General features: G+C 40.6%; 1 protein-coding gene across 5 annotated transcripts; it reads left to right on the top strand.

The window, feature by feature from the left end:
- The first annotated feature begins 37 nt into the window (after nt 1-37).
- Nucleotides 38-20,377, top strand: LOC113133789 (probable cation-transporting ATPase 13A3). 5 transcript variants are annotated; one of them, XM_026312684.1, is made up of 34 exons: nt 38-408; nt 524-651; nt 943-1,012; nt 2,554-2,727; nt 2,994-3,122; nt 3,304-3,374; nt 3,562-3,645; nt 6,419-6,488; nt 6,583-6,717; nt 6,844-6,916; nt 7,158-7,289; nt 7,764-7,931; nt 8,292-8,449; nt 8,541-8,729; nt 9,688-9,749; nt 10,423-10,573; nt 10,797-10,919; nt 11,037-11,054; nt 11,532-11,682; nt 11,816-11,936; nt 12,653-12,777; nt 12,878-13,041; nt 13,810-13,941; nt 14,104-14,183; nt 14,303-14,345; nt 14,640-14,749; nt 15,128-15,224; nt 15,687-15,759; nt 15,872-16,049; nt 16,455-16,636; nt 17,167-17,255; nt 17,343-17,423; nt 17,686-17,781; nt 18,310-20,377. In XM_026312684.1, the coding sequence occupies exons 3-34, from the start codon at nt 962-964 to the stop codon at nt 18,490-18,492; spliced, it is 3,693 nt and encodes a 1,230-aa protein (XP_026168469.1). In that variant the 5' UTR covers nt 38-408; nt 524-651; nt 943-961; the 3' UTR covers nt 18,493-20,377. The 5 variants fall into 5 exon arrangements, with proteins under 5 accessions (XP_026168469.1, XP_026168468.1, XP_026168470.1 ...); XM_026312683.1 differs by lacking the exon at nt 524-651; XM_026312685.1 differs by lacking the exon at nt 524-651 and having other exon boundaries at nt 38-412; nt 11,580-11,682.
- The last annotated feature ends 446 nt before the right edge of the window (nt 20,378-20,823 follow it).

Raw genomic sequence — 20,823 nt, 5'->3', positions numbered from 1 at the left:
TATTCCGGGAAGTGCCACAGTCTGAGTCAAACCGGACTTTATTCTCTGCCGCTGGCCTGAAATAACACGGTCTGCAGACTAACTGTCCACCGAGCTGCTGTCGCTGCTGCAGGCTGACGGCTCCGGGCCAGCTCCACTGCACTTCTGCGTCTTGTTACAACTTGCAGCGATTCAGCCCAAACACTGTGCCCTCCAGTGACCTCACATCCTGTTTTCCCGACTTCCTTCTGAATGGACCGGTTTGGGACGGTCCGGTCGCAGCGTGGAGCGGGTCACTGTTGACAAGCGTGTCGGCGCGTTTCTTCAGGCGATCAGGGTGGACGGGCTGCAGAGGGCATCCGAGCAAACTTTGAACACAACGATCCGACCATGCAAGCTCTGATTTAATGACAGAGGAGACGTCGGCAGGTCGGTGAGACTCAGCTGCACGTTTTCACACGGTGTTTGTGGTGTTTCTGCTCGGGTGATGGGGAAAATACAACAAAGGTCTCAGTTTAACATCAGCTTTGTATTCACTATGCAGTGAGAGAGAGCCTGTGTCTGGGAGGTATGCTGTAGAAGTGATCAGGACCAGAACAACACCTGTAGTGTTCAGAGAACATGTAAAGGAGCTGTTTGTCTTCTGAAGAACTTTGAACAAACTTCAGTCAGGTTGTTACTGGTCTTTACAGCTCACTGTTTTAGGGCCAAGGTGAATAAGCATTTTCCTTGTACGAGATCACGTATTATAAGTTGGAGACATTTCTATTCATTGCATTTCCTCTCTTGGTGTCCAGTGATGAAAATGCGTGAGATAAGTAAACAAACATGCGTGATTTTGCATTTATTTTATTATTTTTTCAGAACCCAACAGTTAAATACTGTTACCAAGTGTCTTTCAACACTTTTATCTAGATTGAAGGAAAAAATAAAAGGTGTCCTGTCTCTGTTTTTGTTTTATAGTTGCTTCACTCGTGACAGAATGGACACAGAAGAGGTCAAGCTCATCAACCAGGACCTGGAGGATGAGATGGTAGATTCACTTCTCTCAACCCCCCCCCCCCCCGAAAATCATTTTATTTTCTATTGAAGGATGAAAAACAATTTGTAGCTGTGTAGAGAGGAAAAAAACACAATGTTTGGGGTGAAATAGGGGTGTTAGTCACAAATGAGAACAGTTGGCCTAAAGAATAGAAATGGTAAATAAAATAGCCTGGCTCTGTAAAAAGACACCTGCTGTACCAGCACTGCCTGACCAACTGCATCATGTTTACTGTACTTACACATTACATTTGAAATCTCTCACTCAGTGGAAGACATCAAGACTATTTTCCAAAAATGTTCCCAGAGTTTTCATGTTTCAGCAGGTGGCAAACTGCTGCTCCCTTAGAGTAAAGTCATTTATATGTAGCTGCTAAAAGAAGTTGGTCATCAGGTTTATGTGTTGCCTTAAGGAATAACGCAGGTGATATTTTTCTTTTGCCAGCAAATCTCATGAACAAACTGTAACCAAGAATTTGATCCTACAGGTATTGTCTGTGTATGTAATCTGATTAGGCTGTAACTTATTTCTCCATGCCAGAGAGCTCCTTTATTGCCTGGTACTACTAAAAATATATTGTTTAACTAAATTAGGCCAACCCATTTTCCTCAAGGGCCACTGTTCTTTGTTCTCCAACTATCCCAGCCCTACTCACTGCTCATTACCTGGATCAGGTGTGTTTAGTCAATCAGAAACTGGATGATAACAATCCACTTTGTTTGCAGTCCCTCTCTCATCTGAGGTGGTATCTTCCAGCTTCTGATTGACTGGACACACACACACACACCTGATCCAGTAGAGCATGGGTAGCCCACCCCTGGGATAAACCAATTCACTGATTCATGAGCTCCCTCATTACCACAAACACAGGCATTGTATTATTTTGTACTCCTTTATATATTTTGGGTAAATCCCAAACACATAGTCCTGCTGCCATAGAAATTCTTCGAAGCATTAAACGTGTGGAAATCTGCTGTTGAATAGTATCCAAAAGATATTCAGTGTACTACTGTACTACTGTTTGAGTAATGTTTGCTAAATGCGATAGTACCAGGAAATTACCTACTTTGTTAAAAATTATATTTGGAAAGGAAAGTTATACAGTCACAGTAAGACAACACATGTCTCTAAAAAAAATTTTAATTCCAGTTCAGGGGCTTGGAGTGTGTTCATTGGCTCATTGGGACACTAACAGAACAAAGCCAACCCTAAAAACGATTTATAAAGCCTGTGGTTCAATGACAAGTCAAACTGTCTTCTGTGAGAAAGTTGAGGCTGCTGTTGGACCGACAGACACATTTCACAGGAAAACAGCAGCCGTATTTTAAGAGGACTGCTGATCTTTTGTTGTTTTTTTTGAAAATGGGCCCGGCATTCCACTTCCCACAACCTGATAACCTCCAAACAAGATCTGAAGTGAAAAGCAACGTTTATTCACAGCAAACTATCATAGGTCTACCTTCTCTGAAATCTACAGGGCAATAATTTTGTCCCACCCTTCAGTTTGTTAAAATTCGTGCATGCCCATGCAGGAGGTGTGGGGGTACCGGCCCTGTGTCTGGAAGATAATCCTGGTGGGTGTAGGCACCGTGTGCTCCGGTGGCCTCCTGCTGCTTCTGCTGTACTGGCTGCCTGAGTGGAGCGTCAAGGGTACCTGCACTCACACCTCACTGAAGGACGCTCATGTACTGCTGCTCAGGACCACGGTAATGACCTTCTGTTTTCACACAGTTAACTTCTGTTTCTGTTACCTTATTTTGTCACATGTGTGTATATATATATATATATATATATATATATATATACATATATACATACATATTTTTCTAAATAGATATTTTTCTAAATAGATAAAGCATTACTGGAAATATATCATACCATAATGCAAACCACCATGACACATTGTTTGGTACACATGCTCTATTACACCACAGGTGACTAAGAAAAATGTAATCCTTTATGTTCATCACAGGATGACTTCAGACAGTGGTTTCGAACCAGAGTACATGTGATGTTGGCTCCTGGGAAAAAACCCTATGACAGTCTGGATCCGGATCTGCAGTCCACAGGTCAACTGGCAAATCAAGACGGAGGCCACAAAGTCAGTGCTGCACATCATCATCATCATCATCATCATGAGAAATTTGCTCTGTTTCAATGTTTAATGCTCAATAACTGGTTGCATTGAGATGCATGTCTAGGGTCAGGGATTAGAGCATATGTAAATCAGGAATAAACTGGTGATGCATGTTTATTAAATGAATTCCCTTTTCCTTTTTTAGATCCACTATTTCACCCACCACAGCACTAAATACTACTGGAATGACAAGATACAGAACTTTGATTTGTACAGGTAAGACTCCGACAGAACACACTGGTTTTATCAGTCGGACTGTAAATTAAACAACACACCAGTGTTTCCTTGCTTAAGACACAATTTCTAAATAAATGTTGAGGATATGTGGTAGCAGTTTGTGTCATAAAGCTGCTGTTCTGTGTAACTCCAGTACAAATTATGATGATCTCTGTGACTTCTCTAGAGGGTTGGAGGATTTGAAGGTGAGCTGTAAAGACATCCACTCTTACCACAGCTCTGGACTTTCTAAAACACTGCAGGACTACAGGTGCATAACACACACACACACACACACCATGTTTTCCTACAGATTGTTTATGTATCATTCATTAATTAAATAAACTGTCAGCCTCTTCATAGTAAGTGGATGAAGCGTCAGGTCATATAACCAGTGTTATCATGTTATCAGTGTTATCAGTGCTTGGTCAGTGAAAGGTGGGTGGAGCAATGTTTGTGGGCACTCATCCCTAGTTTGATAAAATTAATTGTTAACTTGCTGAAGACTCAAGGCCTGCTAGTGAATGGTGTGTAACACATGATCAGTGATTTTACTGATTTTACAAGATTTTACTGTGCAGCAGCAAAAACGCCTCTTGACCATCAGCTGTTTGACTAAATAATATGACTGATAGGGACCACTGGTGGCGGAGCGGTAGCATGCCCGTCCATGAACGCAGGGGACGCCGGTTCGACTCCTGAGCCGGCTGTCACAAATGACCTGCATGTCTTCCTTCTCTCTCTCTCTACTGTCCTATCATTTATTTAAAAAAAAAAAACATGACTGACAGCAGAAAAGTTGCCACAAATTGTCCACACTAGAATAGTTTCTCCTTTCCAGTTCGCAGTTCAGAACTCCATCAAACTACATAAAAGTTAAAATCCAGTTATAGATGTTGGTGTTTGTGCCAGCGACTCCTTAAAACAGACTGAAACAACACAACACACGACAACAAAAAAGCAACGTTTGTTTTCCTCTTTTCTGTGCAGTGTTAGTTTAGGTCTTGTAGACTGGATTGAACCAAATATCCCTGACAAGAAATGTATTCTTCAGCTTATATGACCTGCTCACTGATATCAGCTAAACTAACTATATAATAAATATATATACAGTGGGTACGGAAAGTATTCAGACCCCTTTTTTTCACTCTTTGTGTCATTGCAGCCGTTTGCCAAAATCAAAAAAGTTCATTTTATTTCTCATTAATGTACACTCAGCACCCCATCTTGACAGAAATAAACAGAAACGTAGAAATTTTTGCAAATTTATTAAAAAAGAAAAACTGAAATATCACATGGTCATAAGTATTCAGACCCTGTGCTCAGTATTGAGTAGAAGCACCTTTTGAGCTAGTACAGCCATGAGTCTTCTTGGGAATGATGCAACAAGTTTTTCACACCTGGATTTGGGGATCCTCTGCCATTCTTCCTTGCAGATCCTCTCCAGTTCTGTCAGGTTGGATGGTGAACGTTGGTGGACAGCCATTTTCAGGTCTCTCCAGAGATGCTCAATAGGGTTTAGGTCAGGGCTCTGGCTGGGCCAGTCAAGAACGGTCACAGAGTTGTTCCGAAGCCACTCCTTTGTTATTTTAGCTGTGTGCTTAGGGTCATTGTCCTGTTGAAAGGTGAACCTTCGGCCCAGTCTGAGGTCCTGAGCACTCTGGAAGAGGTTTTCTTCCAGGATATCTCTGTACTTGGCCACATTCATCTTTCCTTCAATTGCAACCAGTCGTCCTGTCCCTGCAGCTGAAAAACACCCCCACAACATGATGCTCCCACCACCATGTTTCACTGTAGGGATTGTATTGGCCAGGTGATGAGCAGTGCCTGGTTTTCTCCACACATACCGCTTAGAATTAACACCAAAAAGTTCAATCTTGGTCTCATCAGACCAGAGAATCTTATTTCTCATAGTCTGGGAGTCCTTCATGTGTTTTTTGGCAAACTCTGTGCAGGCTTTCATGTGTCTTGCACTGAGGAGAGGCTTCCGTCGGGCCACTCTGCCATAAAGCCCCGACTGGTGGAGGGCTGCAGTGATAGTTGACTTTGTGGAACTTTCTCCCATCTCCCTACTGCATCTCTGGAGCTCAGCCACAGTGATCTTTGGGTTCTTCTTTACCTCTCTCACCAAGGCTCTTCTCCCACGATTGCTCAGTTTGGCTGGACGGCCAGGTCTAGGAAGAGTTCTGGTTGTCCCAAACTTTTTCCATTTGAGGATTATGGAGGCCACTGTGCTCTTAGGAACCTTGAGTGATGCAGAAATTCTTTTGTAACCTTGGCCAGATCTGTGCCTTGCCACAATTCTGTCTCTGAGCTCCTTGGGCAGTTCCTTCGACCTCATGATTCTCATTTGCTCTGACATGCACTGTGAGCTGTAAGGTCTTATATAGACAGGTGTGTGCCTTTCCTAATCAAGTCCAATCAGTTTAATTAAACACAGCTGGACTCCAATGAAGGAGCAGAACCATCTCAAGGAGGATCAGAAGAAATGGACAGCATGTGAGTTAAATATGAGTGTCACTACAAAGGGTCTGAATATTTATGACCATGTGATATTTCAGTTTTTCTTTTTTAATAAATTTGCAAAAATTTCTACATTTCTGTTTTTTTCTGTCAAGATGGGGTGCTGAGTGTACATTAATGAGAAATAAAATGAACTTTTTTGATTTTGGCAAATGGCTGCAATGACACAAAGAGTGAAAAATTTAAAGGGGTCTGAATACTTTCCGTACCCACTGTATATATATATATATGTATATATATATATATATATATATATATATACATATATATATGTGTGGTGTACATTTTTTTTTTTTTTTTTGGAAGATTGATTTAAAAGACTAAATCAGCAGGCCCACAAAGACCAGGGGGAATCCTGAGGAAAACAGCCTCTTGGGAACACTTCAGATTAATCCAATCAGATTAAATCTCTTCTGATCTGACTAGTTTCTGCCATACAGAATAAAGTACTGAGTGTTTTCATGAGCAGAAACCTTTTGACCACTGGTTGTTTGAAACATTTTTTTTTTTTTTTAAATCAGGCGAATGTTTTTTGGAGAGAATGAGATTGCTGTGAGAGTGCCCTCTTTATTCAAGCTCCTCATAAAGGAGGTGAGTTTTAAGCTCTTACCATCTGACACATTTGCATTCATGTGACAATATCCTCAATATTTTCTCAGCTTTTTTTTTCCTCTACCTCCATCAGGTCTTGAATCCTTTCTACATCTTCCAGCTCTTCAGTGTTATCCTGTGGAGCATCGAGGACTATTACTATTATGCTGCCACCATAGTTCTTATGTCTGTCATTTCAGTGGGTACCTCACTGTATACCATTAAAAAGGTGAGTCATGCCTGATCCGAGGGCAAAAATTAGCTGATATATAGTTAATTTCAGTTATAGCATCTTGTCTCTGTGTGTGTTTACAGAAGCATTTTCTGTCTGTCTCTGCCTACATTCTCATTTCAGCATCATGTGATGCTGCACAACATGGTTGCAGCGCACAGTGTGGTCCGTGTGTCAGTGTGCAGAGGAAACAAGGGTATGTTTTCCTTTTTGATTGTAATGAGAGCTGCATATTAGTGACATTAGGAGTGCAATTTTATCACTCATGAATGATGTTTTCTAAAATATATAAATGGGATGACATTTCAGGCCTCGTTACTAAGTCGCCTGATTTATTTTTTAAGTAATGCATGAATCACATTCTTTGGTGGCATCCTCATGATTGAAACCAGACAGTGAAAGATACCATCTACAGCAGATGTTATTGTTGATCGCAGATTTTGAAGAGGCCATGTCGACAGAGCTTGTGCCAGGTGATGTCATTATTATTCCAGCAAATGGGATGATCATGCCCTGCGATGCCGTGCTCATCAGTGGAACTTGTATTGTAAATGAAAGCATGTTGACAGGTTGTAACTTGTTTTATTTCTGTTTGATACGAGTGTTTTTCACACTTTGTGTGTCTTTACACTTTCATTCAACCAGATTTCAGAGAGAAACCTTGCACTTTTTACTACACCACAATTATCTGAAAGCTTCTTTCTAGATTAAGATTTTACACTGAAGAAACATATGGATGAGCTTACTGAATGTGATATATTGTTAAAGATTACATCAGTATGAAAACAGTGGTCCTTGATATTTCTGGCTCACAAGCAATGTCTGTTTGAGACCCTTGGCCTTGTTTCAGATGTCTGAGTTAGTAATTCCATTAAAAAACAGGAGATTCTTTCTCCAGGTGATTTAAATGTAAGCCATTCAGTCAATTAATGTTTATACCCATGCCATATTATTTTGCAATATGCTGGTTCCTTTTACTTTGGGTCATTGGTTACTGACCATTGTTTACACAAGCTTTTTTTTTTTGTTGACTTTACCTAAAGGAGAGAGTGTGCCGGTTACCAAGACCAGTCTGCCCAGTTCAGGCGAAGACGCAGCCAGTACCTACAATGTAGAGGACCATAAGAGACACATCCTGTTCTGTGGAACCCATGTTATCCAGACCCGCTTCTATACTGGTGAACTGGTGACAGCTGTTGTGGTCAGAACAGGTTAGAAAGAGCATAATTTGAAAATGACAGTAGTACATTGATCATCCTCATCGACTGCACACACTCAGCCTCTGCATGTCACTACAAGAAAAAATAATTTATTGCAATCATTTCAATGCACAGCTTAGAGATCTTTACGTTTTATTAATCCTGTAATAATTTTATAAACAATATGTTGGTGGTTTCCCTTGAATTTAGCATATATTTTTTATGGGTCTTTTCTATAAAATAACGGTTTCTTATTGCTCATGTCCATGTTGTCTTACCTTAACATAGTCACTAAAATATGACAGAATAAGTGAAAAAATGTAATTAACAACTGTGTGGATTAATCAGATGTCATCACTTGCGTTCCCACAGGCTTCAGTACGGAGAAAGGCCAGCTTGTGCGTGCCATCCTTTACCCTAAACCCACAGACTTCAAGCTGTACCGGGATGCGTACCTGTTCCTGCTGTGCCTGGTGGGTGTGGCAGGGATCGGCTTCGTCTACACCGTCGTCCTCAACGTCATGAACGAGGTATCGCTGCTCGTATGGAGGAGGAGGGGTGAGTAAATGACTAAATGTGTTATTGACTGTTGTTGATGCCTGTTTTATCGATTTCATCCAGGTTCCAGCTAAAACCATCATTGTTGAATCTCTGGACATCATCACCATCGCTGTGCCCCCGGCCTTACCGGCAGCTATGACAGCTGGTATCGTGTACGCGCAGCAGCGCCTAAAGCGCATTGGCATCTTTTGCATCAGTCCCCAAAGAATCAACATCTGCGGTCAACTTAACCTGGTTTGCTTTGACAAGGTAGGCCAGAACAAAGTTGTCATTTCTTACAGTTTTTGTTCCTGCATTAAGAAATTAGGAAACACAGTTTGCACAGTGAATATTTAGACGCTGTACCCATCAGAACTGAATCGATTCTTGATGCAGAATGCATGAAAATTAGTTATGAAGCATCCAAATCCATTTCCACTTCAGATAACTTTTTGCATAAGACTTGACTTCATGGTTTTTCTGACCATCAAAACCATAAATTAAAATGAATCATGATGTCTCGAGGCAGCGCTGTGGTTGCACAATGCTTCCGTTTGGCCACAACATGAAATGTCATGCATTGAAGAAGATATTCATTTGATCACTTGGAAAACATCTTATATAATTTAGTTGAATTCATGCTGAAAGTAGTTGCAGCCTTAAGTCAGCATTCGATTTCTGAATGTGTCTTTAAACACTATTTTGCACAGGAGACAGTACAGCTCTAGGCAGTAACACTGAACCAGTAACAACGTGTTTCTGCATAGTGTCTTTTATGAAGCTCTCTGTCTTGCTCATTCTTATATTTCTCTATTACCTAGTCATCAATACACAGAATACAGTGAAATGTGCCTGTGGAAGCCCAGTATCCATGTCAAATGATTGTTTTGACCGATCTCAGTGGGAATCAGGCCGTTTGTCATGTCTGTATCTGATTAAAAAGATGCAGTGGCAGGTCACAGTCTCGAGTTTTTTTCTGAATGCCACGGCCCACTCAATAACCCAGCTGCAATTTTTTTTTTTTTTAGCTCCACTAATCCTCCTAATGCTTACCAGAAAATAAGATTAACACAAGAGGGTTAAGTAAGTTCATTAAATGCATTGAGTGTACAGTAAAACCAAATGTCTGACAGTCTCAGAACTGCAGGCTGTTAAGGTTGATTTCTTGATGTCGTGGTTTATTAATATGGTAGATTCCTAAACATGCTTGTATGTTTTCTCCCCTGAGACTGGTACTCTGACTGAGGATGGGTTGGACCTGTGGGGTATTCAGAGAGCTGAAGATGGCAGGTAAGAGAGAGACTATTGGGTTTGCTTTATTTAGCACACTAATCTCTATCAGTTTCCTGGGAATAGCTGTAAAACTGATATGAATCAAAGGTTTGGAGGGATATGTCGGCAGGAACTGAAACTAATTTTGTAGAAAATTGCTTTTGGATTCTTGAAATTAGTTTTCCTCTCCATTCTGGCTATTTGCATGTCAAAGTATGTGTATTATAAACTCCTCAGGGACAGGGTTGATTTTGCCTTTATTTTTATACTGTAATCTCTTTAATATCAATCCCTTTAATATTCTTAGGTATTGTGGGTAATTTCAAGGAACAGCTCTTTTTTATGGAAATATGTTTTGTATTATTTTGCATTAATTTGTATTTTAATTAGCTGATTTACCTAAAAATCTTTTTTCCTGTCTTGCTCAGATTCCTATATCTCAGCTCAGATTTTTAACACTTACATTCAGAATACATGCTTTAATAAATTTGCAAATTAACACTGTATTCTTTTGTGGATGGTTTGATTTAATCTCTTTTCTGGGAAAAGGCTTCCTATCTGTCAGGTAAATCATTTTTGTTAGTAACCACAATGATCTTTCTTTAAACAGCCTCCTACTCATCTGTAGTTTGCTTGACTGCTGTCGTCGTCACAAACAGTCAGTGAGTGTGATGCTCCCTCTCCATTACAGCTTTTGTCCACCTGAGTCTGATGCGGCCAAAGAGAGCCTGGTGAACTCCACATTTGTGGCCTGCATGGCCACCTGCCACTCACTTACCAAGATCGAGGGCAAACTCTCTGGAGATCCTTTAGACCTGAAGATGTTCAACGCTACAGGCTGGGTAAGGAGTGGTGATGGTGATCAGTGTTTACATACTTAGTTACAGGCACAGCTACTGTTCTCTACATGAATCATCCTGGAACCACAGATATTTGAGCAGGAACAGAAAAAACAATTCTCTTCTTCCCAGGAAAGTCAGGAGGAGGTTTATTTTTTGTCACACCAGGCTTAGTGTGATCTGTCAGCTCATTGTTAAGATATTATTATATGTGCTATTTGTTTAGGTCCTAGAGGAGGCCACTGAAGAGGAGACTGCACTACACAATCCCATAATGCCCACAGTTGTGCGACCTCCAAAGCCCAGTGTCCATAAAACAAATCAGACCAGTCCAGAAACACAGAGCATGGTATAATGACACACCATGCTATGATTTTGGGATCAGGGAATTGATTTATAGCTACAAAGAAATATATTTGTAACCTCCTGCCTGATCTCTCAACTATATCATTCATTGTTTTTACAGGAGCTGTCTGACCTGCCAGTAAGTTGTTTTATATGAAAACTTTTATCATCACAAAAAGACTTTGTGGCAGATATGCCTTTTCACTTTTTTGCTAAGAGTCAGAGAAACTTGATGCCACTCTCATAGGATGAATATAAAGTTACTGCCAACTTGTTAGCTTAGCTTATCATAAAAACTGGAAACAAAACCAGCTGCCCTGGGTCTATCCAAAGGTTGATTTGTCTGTCCGCATCTCCCAAGGCTCACTGATCAACATGTTACATCTCATATATCTTCATCTCTTCAAAAATGAAGTTTAAAAACAACAAGTTGTTCACCAGAACTAAACTAGTACGATCTAGTCTAGTAAGAAATCTGTCTTCTCTTATTCTCAGCAAGGAAGAAAGAAATCAACCATATTTCCCAAATGTCGAACGTATTAAATTCTCAAAACTATGGATTTAAAGTTTCTTATGGTCCTAACCATATCTGCAACGTGTGACTTTTGTTCATCAGTCCTGTGAGATCGGTATCGTGCGTCAGTTCCCTTTCTCCTCAGTGCAGCAGAGGATGAGTGTAGTGGTCAGGAGGTTGGGGCAAAAACACATGGATGCTTACTTGAAAGGAGCACCTGAAATCGTGGCCAGCCTCTGCGAACAGCACACAGGTGAGCTACTGACCATAAACTAAAAATACCTTTTACTGTCTTTCAATATATTTCGATATCCGTTCTCTTAAATATATACCACCTAAATTTAAAAAAATAAAAAGGTGTGACATGGCTCTGTCCTTCTCTCCAGTCCCACAGAGTTTCACAGAGACTCTGGACACCTACACCAGACAGGGCTTCAGGGTTATTGCCCTGGCACATCGACAGCTGGGGTGCAAACTCTCCTGGCACAAAGTCCAGATCCTCAGCAGGTACACCCCCATCCACAGAAGGTTGGGTACAGACGAGAAAATGAATCATCCCACTGTCAACATTGCAACAAAATCTGCTTTGCTGATAAAGCTTGTCCAGGTTTGATGTTTGGTAGACTTAGTTCTGATAACTGGACAAACATAGATCAAATGACACGATGTGCAAATATTTGACACATTGAGGAGCAGAAACTGTTCCAGTTATATAAAACATGAGCATTGGTCTGATATCTCACAATCAAACTACAAACTGTTTGCATGAGTCATTGTTTTGCATCTGTAGTGATATGCAGGGAAAATCCCATCAGATTAATGAGATGTCTGCCAACTGTAATACTGCACAGCTAGATATGATTGATTTATAGCGCCTGGCTTTGATCATAGACTAATTATTTACTACCTCATTTTGCCAGCACGAATGCTTGTTTGAAAACAATTTCCTGGCTGTTTCTGGTTGTTTGCAGTAAATGTAGAAAATCATTAACTAAAACAGAAAAGAACAAAGAAGGTTAGCAGGAAAAGCAATGCCAACAGAGAAAGAGTCATGAAATGACGTGACGCAATGAACAACTAATAATATTAAATTGTAAAATATGCGTGCTGCCTCACTGATCCCCTGCGATGTGAATTTAAAAAATTGACTACATACGTGAATTATTAGTTTTATTAGTATTATTAGTCAGAAATAAATGAAATCAATGATCTGTTGCTTTCAGGGACCTGATAGAGACCAACATGGAGTTCCTTGGTTTGATCATCATGCAGAACAAAGTTAAACAGGAGACTGCAGGGGTTTTACATGACTTACAGCAGGCTAACATCCGCACTTTGATGGTTACAGGTGACCCAACACCGTGAATTTTGTCAGTAACTTCTGAATAGATGAATTTATATTGTTAATACATTCTCATTTTCCTTCTTTCTCCTGTGCCACCTGTCAGGTGATAACATGTTGACTGCCATATCCGTTGCCAGAGACTGTGCTATGGTGCATGCACAAGAGAAAGTCATTCTAGTAGAGGCTATGCCTCCTAAAGATTTCCTCCCTGCCAGTATCACATGGCATCACACTACAAACCCCACTCAGACTGTCAAGGACAGCCAGGTAAGACAGTCTCATAGCCAGTGAGCAATGAATAAATCAATGCACAAAAACATTAATAATCATTTAAGAGGACTTAATATTTGTAACCCATTGTCTGTCGCATTAGAGTCTAGGGTGGCAGGGCACAGTTAAAACACTTCAGATATGTCCATATAATTATGATAGAGTGTGACAGACTCCTCTGACACTCTATCAGGATCATCTGTGGCTGTGTGAGAATGTTTTGTTATTTACATTAAGGTGTGTGAGAGCTGCATGTTCAGGCATCTCTTTGCATTCTTTGTGTGCCTCGAGTTAAAAAACTAATCAAACAAACTAAAGCGAAGGAATGCACGCACTGTTACACCTGCAAGATGATTTTAGAACCGATCTTGGTAAGCAGGCCTTTAAAAAACATTGGATTTTTGTATGTGCCACAAACACATCTGAGTGAAGGGCAGACCCTGAAGTTAACTTGACTTCATCCTGTTTTTTCTTCCAATGCAGGTTCAGTCTAAGTTCTTAACCCTGTTACCTGTTTTTGTTTGGATCCATTCTATATTGTTGGGTTTGTTGCTTATTGGTTTTGTGCAGTATAAACATTTGCATTTGTGTCTAAAAGTACTTCTTTTATTGTCTTGTGTACACAGGGCGTCAGTACAAAGAATGGATGTCAATGGACCACCCTGTATAGATACAGGTTGAATGAATGAATGAATGATGACTGAGGTGATGCAGTGTGGCAGTAATGGTGTCTCAGTAACCACAGACTCATCCTCTCTCCTCCAGACCGTGGAGATCAAACTAGGGGAAGGGATAAATAACAAGCAACTGACTCTTCAGGAGCAAAGCTATCACTTTGCCATGAGTGGCAGATCCTTTGCTGTTATCATGGAGCACTTCCCTCAACTCGTCCAGAAGGTACAAGTTCAGTAACATCTTCATGTCCAGGCGCATGATTTTTTGAAACCAGGATATGCAGATGAATACTTGTAGTTTATGCTGGTGTCTGTGTTTCCTCCTGCCTTCACTTAAACTGGATGTTGCTGTAATTCTTTCTCTCTCCACACGGGGCCGCTGCAGCTTGTGCTGAGAGCAAGCGTGTTTGCCCGCATGTCTCCCAACCAGAAGACTCAGCTGGTGGAAGTCCTGCAGAGCATAGAGTGAGTGTGTTGTTGACTTTGTGCTTTTAGTCTGTTCAGTAATTTTGAGTCTCATGGAGATTTTGTGGTTTTATAGCATCAGTGGCAAATGTTTAACTTTCACTTACTCTGCTTTCCAGCTACATTGTTGGGATGTGTGGTGATGGCGCTAATGACTGTGGTGTAAGTATTGATTAGATCTATTTAATATGCACAAATCATAGTGCTGTCTCTGTGTATGTTCTGGTGTATTTAGCGATGCCTTCTGTGATCCACTACATCAAGTTGTTGTCAATATTAGTTAAAATGCTGCTGTGTGTGGAGGCCACAGAAATGTAAATAATATACATTTTGCCAACTCAGGCACAAAAATAGATTCAAGAATTAAGACTCAGTAAAAGCAAATTAATTGTGAGCAGTGGTCACGTTCAAACTTGACCTCTTGTTATTTATAAGGAGTACTGTATCTGTCCTCAGGCCCTGAAGAAAGCTCACAGTGGGATTTCCTTGTCAGAGCTGGAGGCTTCTGTTGCTTCACCCTTCACCTCCTCCACCCCAAACATCTCCTGTGTCCCCAACCTCATCAGGTAGCAACTCACCACTGTCACCAGGATGGTTTTTCACGGATTTTGGAAATATTTTTCAGAGCAGAGAATTTTGCACTGCAGATGTATCCCATAATGCACGTTACAAGTTGTTTCATGCATCTTTTCAAACTTGTATACCAGATATGTCTGTTAACCACCCGGGGTGTAGTAACACCATCATCTCTCAGGATTCACTCATGTACATTCATAATTAATTCATGGGTTTGACTGTAAAACAAATTAAGACATTAGAAAATTCTTATTGTGGAGTAAAATGTGCATTTTCAGCGTTTCTGGTGGATTGTGGTGCATCTGTGCAAACTGACCATTTTGAAAGTGGTTTGAGTTTTCTAACTGGGATTTTCTTGCCTTCCACAGGGAGGGTCGTGCCGCCCTCGTAACCTCCTTTTGCGTATTCAAGTTCATGGCGCTCTACAGCATCATCCAGTACCTCAGTGTCATCCTGCTCTACTCAGTAAATACAGCGCTGTTTCCCAGCCTTACACATCACATTGTATTATTTGAGTAACACTGATTAGGAAATAGAAAAATCAGAGCAATTTTAGGTTTTGATGAAGATGTGTGGAACATGCTATCTCAGCTGCACTTTTATTTCTGTGGGATTTGTGCCAGTGAGTTACAAACACTGATATGTTTCCCACAAGAGATGCAGAAGGTTCATGAGCAGAACAGACGTGAGGAGCAAGTAGAAGCAAGTTTGGGGTTTAAAAGGATGTGGGGGGTTTTCGGTCCATTGGCCATGAAACAAAGGCAGCGACCACAGAGTGACATGTCTCTTATCGTTTTGTTCCTGGGAAAAGTGTCAGTAAAATACTTGCAATATAATGTGATCGCATTAATTCACATCAATGCTGAAGTGAGTGTTTTAAGTGTAGATCTGCTGTGTGAATGTTTATCTACTTTTCTGATATTGTAGATACTTAGCAACTTGGGAGACTTCCAGTTTCTCTTCATAGACATCGCCATAATTCTCACCGTTGTCTTTACAAGTGAGTAACATGAAGACAGGCACTAAAATGGTTTTAAACAGTGTTTGAGTTTAAAGCAGCCAAATATATTTGGGGATCAACTCATTGATGGTGTTTTTTTTTCTGTGCTCAGTGAGTCTGAACCCTGCGTGGAAGGAGCTGGTGTGTTATCGTCCGCCGTGCAGTCTGATCTCTGCCCCGCTGCTTTTCTCAGTTCTGACCCAAATCCTCACCTGCATGGTGTTTCAGGTCCTGGCTTTCCTCTTAGTACAGCAGCAGAGCTGGTACGAGACATGGACACCTCAGTCAGAGTGAGTAACACTGAAACTCTGAACTTCACACCTTCCAAAACAAGAAATCGGTCAATTATTGTTTGAGATAGAAATGTAAAAGGTATAGTTATAAATATTCCTTTGTTCTGGCCTGTTCTCTAGTTTTCCCTAGGTTCTTTCTTACTCTGAGAATAAAGTGATGGCTGCACATGATGCTGACTCCACACCTCGCCCTGGTTCCAGAGCTTTAAATGAATTAGTGATAATGAAGTGAATCTTCTGTGTATCTTATTTAACTTGGCTCTTGTTAGGTGGTATCAATACAACAATGGGTGAAGACATATAAATCATTTTTGTCGTCTTTTCTCAGGCCTCGTTTTTATTTCTGCATCACATTTTCAGAAGTGTGAATTCACTGTCACTCTGTCATTTCTTCTTCTGCAGCGCCTGTAATGTTTCCAGGCCCAACCTTTCTCACAGCCTGAATGTGACAACTCCTCATGACCCCAAAAACATCAGAAACTACGAGAACACCACCATCTTCTACATTTCCTGCTTCCAGTACTTGGCTGTGGCCATCGTCTTCTCGAAGGGAAAGCCCTTCAGACAGCCAAGCTACAAGAACTGTAACTGTCTTTTGTATTGTTGAAGAGCAGTGATTAGAATAGATCGACGTTATTATCCTGAAGGAAATTTGCCTTAGACACCCACACATTATTTGCTGTTACAGCCGGGGACAAACGAGTTTGTAAAATGGTCATTTCTACACAGAGCAACTCTAAAACATCTGCTCAGAATGGAGAACATGAGTGGCACCTGAAATAATCTCCCGAGCCTGTCGTGACTCTTTGTCAGGTGTAGACAGAGATTTGTGTCAGTACAGATTGGGTTTGAACTTGCCAGCCCTATTTTTGAAGTGTGGCTTCATACACACAGCTGAAAGAAATTTGAAATGATAGAAAAGATATAAAACTTTTATATAACTTTTATATAAAATATAAAAGACATTTAATACAATTCCTATAGGCTTATTATATTTATAAATTCAATTAAAATGAAAAAAATAAAGGAATTAAATATATGTATGATTTTCTTGCAAATTTAGGACAACTATGTAGGGTCATTGTACCAAATTTCTTTATTTTTGATTTACAAGGGCTGTTCATGCTGTCCTGCATTGGCCTGTATATTTTTCTCTTCCTCATCCTGCTGCATCCTTTTCCGGTCATCGATAGCTTCCTGCAGGTAAATGTTGCTGTTGTGTTTCTTCTCTGTAAACAGAGCGTGTGGTGTCGTATTTACTGCTCATCCTGCTGCTCTGCCTCCCCTCAGATCGTGTGTGTTCCCTATGAGTGGCGCATTATGATGGTCGTCCTCGTCGGAGGGAATGTGGCTGTGTGTTTCCTGCTGGAGGTACACTCTCAAGACACCCCAGCCTAAATACACTGTGGTGACTTATCTCCTTTTTGGTTGAAAAGTAGAAAACTGTGATTGGCATGTGTTGATTTTTTCCCCACTAATCAGTTTTAGTAGTAAATCACTGCCCGATGGATTAAATCAATAAGTGATTTTATTTCATCTCTGTCTGTGCCTTTTCTTGTAGCTTTAACCTAATTTTTATCCTTTGTCATGTTTGATGGGCAAATTTTCAAGTTCCTACTGAAATCTCCTGTAGATTTTGATCCTTGACATCATCTTGTGGAGACTAGTTTTCAGAAGCAGTCAGGGGGTAAATCACCCCACAGAGACCCCCTCTGCTGGCGCTACTCAGGTTGGGAAGCTTTTGACTACACTTATGTTTTTGTTTAGTCTTCTCTCACTGTCTAGATAGTTTCTCTTGCTTTGCTACATTCTTGGTGTCTCCAGCTGTTACATGTCAGTATTTACTTTCCACAGTTGCAGGAAGGTAACGTAAAATATTTTAAAAATTTGTGTGAATCATCCGTGTTGTTCATTCTTCTTTTTTCAGTCAACACAGTCTTAGTAGTGTTGCATGTACATGTATCACAACACACTTGTAATAATCAAAAAAATCAAACCTAGCTAATCTGTTGATTACATTATTTTGACAGCCACAGCTTTAAAACTCAGACTTCTTCCATTTCAAATTCTCAACCAATAAATAGACGTATTTCATCTTTATTTGTCAATGTCAAGACATTGACAAATAAATTGACTAAAACTAAATGAACACACACCAACAGAGAAAATCGCCTGTTCATTCAGCACAGATAATGTAGAAATGTCTTCATTCATTAATTTCTTTTCAGTCTCTGATGATTATGCTTCAAATCCTCAGGTGGCCATCGATCGCTGGGGCTCTTTCTTCTTCTCCTGGTTGTTCTGTCGGAGAAACAAGCTCCCGAGGGTGCGCTACATGCAGGTGGCCCTGGAGCTGCAGGATGAAGCTGACTGGCCCCCAAGACCCTTTAGTGTCACCTATGCCAATCCGCAATCCCAAATCTCTCTGACCCCCCTCTGACATGACCAACAAGCAAACTATTACTCAGACTAAACCGAAATCCTAAAGTCCTAAATCCCCAGACAAGCTTGTATGTTGAGTTAGCTTGAGATGAGCTGAGAGATGTGACGGATGTAGAGATGATGTTTGCAGGATGTGCGGTCCAGGAGTTTCACAAATGTCTGTCCTTTACATCCGTGAAATACTACTGAAACCTGAGCCAGAGGCCTCTATTAAAGGAATAGTTCTAGTAAAAAATAATCTGTACACCAAATATGAAGTTACAGACAACAGCTGTTTAGATGGTAGCAAATTAACCGAGTATAAAGAGGGGAAACAGTCAGTGTGCTAAGCCAACAGGCTGCTAGCTGTAACTTCATGTTTAGTGTTCATGCATCAGGGGGGTCTTTTCGTTCCCATCTAACTCTCCGTGTATTTCTGAAAATATCGAGCTATTCCTTTAAGGTGAGAGGATGTTTTAACAAAACAGTACTGCTGCCACTGGGATACAAATGGAATGTCATTGTACATTCACTATGCAATATAAGTGTAATATGAGTCTTTTCAGTGTTTGAAATTGTTGTAATTATCTGACCAAATATCTGAACCAAGGGAAATGCATTTTGTGTCAGTCTGAGAAGAAAAGATCAGATACAATTTAGAGTAATTATGTAATTATGCAGTAATTATCTGCTGTTCTTACAATTACATTTTCCCTGTGATGGACCAAAAGCACTAGATGACTGTACACGTCACTGTCAACACAAGACCAGTCTTCCACATTCTCTATTAGGGTTGCTTTGGGTGAAATTCTTCCCGTGGAAGAGTGAAGTAAAAATGTGTTTCCCTTTTTTTAAAAATTGTTCTTCCACTGCCATTGTGTGTGTGGTTGTAATTCAAAATGTGTAAGAGAATCAATGTGAACTATTCCAGATGCTTTATAAAATGTTCTAATTGCACCACTTAACATTACCAAGGTGCTGTACATAGATAATAATGTTTTCATTAATGAATCAAGTAGTTAATCAGTATCCATCAATAGGCACTCAATGCTGTGACAGTTTTGCTTTTTAATGCTTTTGTAGGTAATTGTTTACAGTTGCACCAGTCAGCAACAACATTATAACCACCTGCCTGTTATTGTCCATCTGATCTTCAGCGACCTGTCCTCTGTACACCCGGAGTGTAGCAGCAGATCCTTCAAGTCCTATAAGTTGTGATGTGGGGCTTCCATGGATCTGACCTGTTTGTCCAGCACATCCCACAGACTCTCTATCGGATTCATATCTGGGGGGGGATTTGGGGGCCAAGGGAACACCTGGAACGCTTAGTCATGTTTCTCAAATAATTTTTGTGTTGTGACAGGGTGCATTGTCCTGTTGAAAGAGGCCACTGCCATCAGAGAATACCAGAATACCATATGCAGTCATTTTTATGTAGGTGGTGAACGGACAGGCTGTGCGTCAGTGAGCGTTGGGGACCCATAATGCTGTGGCAGTTTCACCGGTTGTCCTTCCTTAGTTCACATTTTGTAGGTACTGACTAATTTCAACACATTTACTTCAATCACTGGCTGATCACTCACTCCCACCTCTTGACAGGTGCCAGATTATGAGATAGTTAGTGTTGTTTACTTATCCTGCCAATGGTTTTAATGTTGGTGCTGAGTGTAATTTTATAGTTAACTGTATAAATTGAAATGAGTAGAAATATAAAAATCTGTCACGATGTTACTAAAAATCTTATTTTTAAAGGAATGTGTTTTTGACAATTGTAATGTTGAAAATTTTTACTTATTTTCTTACTTCTCCAATGTGACAAAAATGTTCCTGTGACTGTCAGCGAACATTCCTGTGTTTGCTCTGCAGAACTCCGATTACATTTCCCAATAAATCTGTATAAGCCACTCTTGCGTGCTTCGTGGGGGGCTGACCTTGGTCACACTTTTTCAGCCAAGACTTACTGATCAATTATGGGCTTTCCCAGCCTCCTCTCTGCCTGGCATATGGGCGCTTAAAGGCGCGAGAGTGGAGGAGAAAGACTGGTATCATTTCATGTGGAGATCAGGGCCTATAGGCAGTGAATGGGTGGATTTAGAGGGGACTGTGAATAAGGGAAGGGGGTCCTCGCTTGTACCAAAAAGAAAGGAATCTCCCACAGATCAGGGAAGAGCCTTTTGGGAATATTCATGATGAGGATGAGGAGGCATCATGAATTCATGTGTGTCTCCCTGACATACACGGATCATCTTTTCGGTAAACACTGATGTGTACAGAGCTGGGATATCTTGCTTTCGATCAGTGTTTGCGATGTAGTTTTGTGGAAAGTGTTGCCTCTCCACTAACCAATATG

Source organism: Mastacembelus armatus, chromosome 17 (assembly GCF_900324485.2).
Source record: "Mastacembelus armatus chromosome 17, fMasArm1.2, whole genome shotgun sequence".
Lineage (NCBI taxonomy): Eukaryota > Metazoa > Chordata > Actinopteri > Synbranchiformes > Mastacembelidae > Mastacembelus > Mastacembelus armatus.
The sequence above is the reverse complement of the archived record's forward strand: the minus strand, read 5'-3'. Positions and strand labels throughout refer to the sequence as shown.